Source organism: Emys orbicularis, chromosome 7 (assembly GCF_028017835.1).
Source record: "Emys orbicularis isolate rEmyOrb1 chromosome 7, rEmyOrb1.hap1, whole genome shotgun sequence".
Classification (NCBI taxonomy): Eukaryota; Metazoa; Chordata; order Testudines; family Emydidae; genus Emys; species Emys orbicularis.
Genome location: NC_088689.1, coordinates 56,234,114 through 56,239,802, shown reverse-complemented (window position 1 = coordinate 56,239,802; position 5,689 = coordinate 56,234,114). Strand labels below are relative to the sequence as shown.

Here is a 5,689-nt window from a genome sequence, read left to right as displayed (position 1 = left end):
ATAACATGTTTTTTGCCTGTGAACTTACCCCCAACAAAAAATAACAAAAACATATCAATTTGCACTAAGACCAAAGCTCTGGAAAGTTATAAGCAAGTGAAACAGGGTTGTCAGAAGAGTCATCTTGAAAGCGCTAGTGTTCACTGTCCCCAAATGCTGCAGTACATATGGATACTCCAAAGAGCACAGGATAAAAGCATGTATTTAACAATGAGAGATCAAAAATAATTCTTTTCCACTTCTGAAACTCTCTGATCAATTAAGCTATGCAAGTGAGAGACTGAGTAAATTTAATTTCATCATTGGGTATCATTTTGTCTATCAGCATTAAGCTGCAGTAAGGGCTGAAGGAGCCATTTTTGTGGCTCAAATAGTTAATAGGATGGAGATATAGATATATATATATATGTGAAAATACTAGAATAAATTTCTCTCAGTAATTTCCCCAAGGGTTGTCCATGTATGAATAATTTGTAAAGATTACAATGCCATGTATCTGTCCTCTATTTAATTGAATTTCCCAGGTAGCTGGAAGTATGTATATTGGCTCCCCTGCCAGCAATGTGCATGTCATGCATTACTCTCCTGCTTACCAATAACCCCATTTTTCCTTAAAGTTTCAGATGTTGCCAAAATCCTTTGAAAAACAAGGTTGTATGTCTGCATAGCACATGCCCAGTGTTTATGTAAAACAGAGCCCTAGGTGTATGTACATTTTTGTTGACCTTTCTATATTTAACTTGATCTACTCTAATATGGGATTGAATTTTTATCAGCTAATAGAGATCAGCGCTATTTCTGTGATTAGGTTTGTGTTTGTCGGGATTCTCCTTGTCCTCCGGAGACCTTGGCTTTCTCTTGTCTTCACTGGAGTCTCGGTAACACAGCCCCTCCTCGCTGCCAGTTGGCAAGCTGTCAAAGGTGTTTTCTTTGTTGCCTGCTCTCAGGTTCTTCTGCCCTTTGCGATTCTTGTGGCAGAATCCAGCGCACTTCTCCATGCAGTTAAGCCGGGTCTCCGTGGTGCACGCATACATCCCAGCGGGGACTGCCAGCACCATGGCACACACAATGATGATGATATGGATGAGCTTCTCCCTCTGCTCCAGTTCACTGATGTCACTGCCTGTGACAAACACAATGCATTGGCCCTTTCGGGGTGTCTGGTTCCTTAAAGTGACACACACCTCGTACTTGGTAGCTGGGAGCAAGTCATTGACTGAGTATGTGTTGGTGCCCGGGCCAATGTAAATCATCTCCTTCTTGGAGTCGTCATACTTCCCAAAGTGAAGGGTGTACCAAGTTTCTCCTGGATTCTCAGTCACTGCATACCACTCCAGCGTAATTCCATACACCGTCTGTTTGGCAATCCTCACATCAACATAGGCATTCTCGTCTGAGACAGAGGAAGAGAAAGACGAGGAAGAAGCTACCATTCTGGGAGCCTGGATTTTCAGGGAGATTATAGTAGAGGTGTTGCCAATGAAGTTGGCAGCCGTGCAGGTGTAATTGCCCTCATCCATAAGGTGAGCTGAAGGAATCACCAACTCTGATTTCATTGCATCTTCACTGATGTGTGTAGTGGACACTGGAGAGAAAAGGAGAGCAAGAGCAGACATGTCAGGCTGTACTACTCACCACCAGCTGTGTTATAGGCACAGGGACACTAGGAATTCACTTCATCCCCTGACTGTGAGTTACCCTGAGGGAAATAAGGACTTCTTGGTAGATAGGGGTCAGGAAATTATGACTCAAAATCCCAAACAAAAACTAACCTCAGACATAAAATTTCATGAAAATATTGTGGCTGTTTCTTTTACCTACCCCTCCATTTTCTAACCAGTCTAACTCATTGAATAATGTTCCATCTCATGGGAATAGCATGACATCACATGACAGATGTGTGCTTTGGGGAGGAGGGGAGAAATAGGTCAGGAACATGGTAACCCACTTGCTTCATGAGAAATGCAGAACACAGGTGTTATGACTACATTAAATACAGATGAACATCTAGGTCAGCAAAAAAGTTACATATGACCCAAGGTGTGGACATAGTGTATTGCTACCTAGGCTGTCCAGGCTTAGATATATACTCAGCTGAGATCAACATTAGAGGAAAATGTCATGATATGTTTTCATCATTTTCAGATTCTTTGGTTGAAATCACTGTTTCCCTAGCTCCTTGGAAGGTAGTGATGATATTCAGTATCTTAATCGCATTTCTCCCATTGCCTTACTGGTTGTTACTGTACATTTGTTCATTATTGTGCTGGATTGCTGATGTACACACATACAGATTTTCTAAATACAGGTGAAATCATTAAAAAAAATCGAGGGGAAAAGCACAAAGAGCTACTATTTTTATCTCCCAGCAAAAGCCTCCTTATTCTTACATGCTCTGCAGTTCAAATGGCTTCCATAAGTGATAATAAATCAAAGAGAAAGTGTTTTAATGGATATGGACATGTATTCTGGGCTAAATTCTATCGTCCATTATACCAGACAAGGCAAATTTCAGTCTCAAAGGAATTTGTTGAAGAAAATTATGAGCAACATACGGTGGATTGGATGGAAACTGAAAAACAATCTTAACAATAGCATTTGCTACTAGTTGAAAATATTCTGTCTAATCTATTTAGATATAGTGGTTATGGATATATGACAAGAGAGAATATATAGAATTGATGTAATATGTGGCTTGTTAAGGGAAAATAACAAATGCTGATAAAACATTAAAATAAAAGCAAATAATATTCTGGGATTTATGATTAACACTATTTCGTTTAAGTGTCAGGAGTCGTGGTGCCACTCAGAATTCTGTGTAGAAAATTGGATGCATTATAAAAAATGATCTTATGAAAATACATAAATTGTACTACTGAAGGCAGTCAGTATGAGATGGAGTCTCTTAAGGATCTAAGCTATGGGGGAAAAAGAGGACTGGTAATGAATTTTGGATTGTAGTCTTTGGAGAAGAGATGACCTCATTAAGAGAGACAAAATCCAGAAGGGAATAGAGCAAGCAAACTCTGTGACCTATTGTTTTATGCAAGAACCAGGGGAATATATTTTGGTTTGTAGAAAAACTTGTAGGTTTACATTAGCAGTTAGATAACAGAGCTGCTGTATTGTCTGTGTGAAAAGCCATAAGAACATAAGAAACGTTAGGAACAGGAAAAGGCCTGTAAGCACCTGCCCTTGGACAATCTATCTTTTTTTTCCACAGTCTCCTGTTTTTTCACCATACTTATGATCAGAGAAAAGAAAGAAGCTTGTTGATGAAAGGCTCTGCTTCTCCCTTCCCAAATTGACTCTGAAATCCTACTTGAAATAGCTTTGCTGCACTTAGTCTCCATGACTGCTCTGCGCCGTTTCTGACCATAGCCTGCTAACTGTGTTATTTCAAATAATTTTAATGGTTAGGTGATGTACGAACGACTCACTAGTAGGCAAGGAACTAACTCCCACTCCTTACATTGTAAATAAAAAAGAGATACCATTGCTTACCATTAAATGCCCTTAAATGTTTTAGGCCATAGGTCCACCAGACTGCTGGGGAGGGGCTGCCCTCTACCAAGCAAACCATAGTAACATTCAATCCCACATGTACAGTCAGGTTGGAGTCAAGGGATGAGGTTAATGGCTTCATGCAACTGTTGAGTTCCACTTCATGAAAGAACTTCCCTGCCCTAAATTTAGGGCTTGAACAAGTTAAATAAGAATTCATTAGAATAACTGGTGGGCTAACAGATTTGATAAACTGAACAAATCCCCTAAGGCGACAGTCACAGATCCATGGGTTATCATGTAAAGCCAGGACAGCGTTGGAAATAGCTTCCATCTTCCTCTCAGACTGCTGGGTTTTCTGGTACACAGGCCAATTATAGAAGACATCCCTGGATATGACAGTAAGCTGATTTGAGGATAAGTCTAAGTAGGTCAGGTTGGGCAGATACCTGAGTGCATGCTCTGGAAGAACATCCAGTCTATTGTGCTTTAGATCCAATATTTTTAAAGCTGGAGTGTCTTGAAATGTTGTCCATGGAACTGAACTTAACTTGTTTCCCTGCAATCTCAGCTCTGTCAGATCCTTCAGGTATTCTAAGCTCTTTAGGTGCATAACTGTGATATTATTAAAATTCAACCAAAGGTATTCCAAGGCACTGGCATTGGAGAATGACCCACGAGGCAGTTCTGTTAGATGAGAGTTTTCTATTCTAATTTTTCTGATGTCTTGAGGGATGTCTCCAGGTATCTTTCTCAGGGATGTAGACATGCACAGCAAACTCCTAGAGAGGAAATCAGTAAAGCTTTAGCTAACACACTGTGCTCCTGGGTAACAAACTGTTCTACCTAATATGTACAGTGGGAACTGGAAACAGGACACTCTCATAAGCAATGTATTATTAGATATGGTTAACTTCCCTCTCCCTGCAAAAGAAAAATTTAACCCAATAAAAACTATCTTAAAACACATATCCCAGATATCTTATTATTTACTCAAACTAGTAATACCCAAACAATATCTACAACATACGGCCATCTATTATTGGCTAGTATTCACAAGACTGTCCAATCCACACTAAGAATTTCCAAAACACTCTTCTGAAGATTATTATTAAGATGCCAACATTTCTTACCTTCCAAAGCTATCACTGGAGCAGGAGCATCCTATAACACAATAAGAAAGAGCTGGGTTTATCCTGTAAAAGGCCAGAAGAAGAAAAATGATGCGACGAATGGGGTCCATATTCTTCTTTAAGAAAACACAGGGTGTGTACCAGACATGCCAGCAGCTTCCAAGTACCAAATCCTATTAGCCATAATCTTTCTTGACGCAGGAGTAAGCCCTGCCTGAGACCACACCAGAAGAGATACATGTAACATGGCTAATTTTCTACCTCATCCATGGAACCAAGTGAAAATATTAATATCTCCTGGGTAATATCTCCATTGGCCAATGAAATAGTGAAGTGAGTGCTATTTAAACTGGATGATAATGTTTAGACAACACATCTTTCTCTGAAATATTCAAAAGTAGCCAAAAATCGAACAGCTTGTTTCTCTCCACACAGAAATGTTTAGCTAATTAATTTTAAACTCCCTTGGTTCCTAGAATTATAATGGTGATCATCTGAGTAGAAACTCCATATTAAAGGCCAGATTTTATCCCCTTTACTCAGATTTTGTAGTGAGTCATTACAATTAAATGAATGGCACTATTTGCAGAACAAAGTACTATACCTTATGAGCAAAAAATCTGTCCTTAAATGTAGCAATTCTTCAGGAAAACTTGAATATTACACTATTTTTTCCTGAATTAAAGTGCTGTTACAGATAGAGGTGGCAGACCTAGGGGTGGGGTATGGGCTAGTGCAGGGGTGGGCAAACTACGGCCCGGGGGCCACAGCCGGCCCTTCAGATGCTTTAATCCGGCCCTCAAGCTCCCGCCAGGAAGCGGAGTCTGGTGCTTGCGCAGCTCTGGTGCTCCAGCTGGGGAACGGGGTTGGGGCTTGTCCCACTCCGCGCGTGCCATGGCTCCGCGTGGCTCCCGGAAGCAGCGGCACGTCCCCCCACCGTCTCCTACGTGGAGGCACAGCCAGGTGGCTCTGCGCGCTGCCCCTTCCGCAGGCGCCACCCCCGCTGCTCCCATTGGCCGGGAACCACAGCCAATGGGCGCCTGTGGACAGGG

The 5,689-nt window shown here is 41.2% G+C and overlaps 1 protein-coding gene across 1 annotated transcript; it reads right to left on the bottom strand.

Moving 5' to 3' along the window:
• Positions 1 to 776: 776 nt before the first annotated feature.
• LRIT2 (leucine rich repeat, Ig-like and transmembrane domains 2) lies at positions 777 to 4,675 on the bottom strand. The gene is made up of 3 exons (XM_065407151.1): positions 4,638 to 4,675; positions 3,505 to 4,286; positions 777 to 1,585 (listed from the first exon to the last, which is right to left on the bottom strand). Exons 2-3 carry the CDS (start codon positions 4,271 to 4,273, stop codon positions 777 to 779), a joined length of 1,578 nt encoding a protein of 525 aa, XP_065263223.1. The 5' UTR covers positions 4,274 to 4,286; positions 4,638 to 4,675.
• Between the last annotated feature and the right edge of the window lie 1,014 nt (positions 4,676 to 5,689).

Coding starts and splice junctions, on each gene's coding strand:
- LRIT2 (XM_065407151.1), bottom strand. CDS start 4,273: ATGTCTACATCCCTGAGAAAGATACCTGGAGACATCCCTCAAGACATC. Junction 1,586..3,504: donor ACATTTAAGGGCATTTAATG/GTAAGCAATGGT, acceptor TTTTCTCTCCAG/TGTCCACTACACACATCAGT.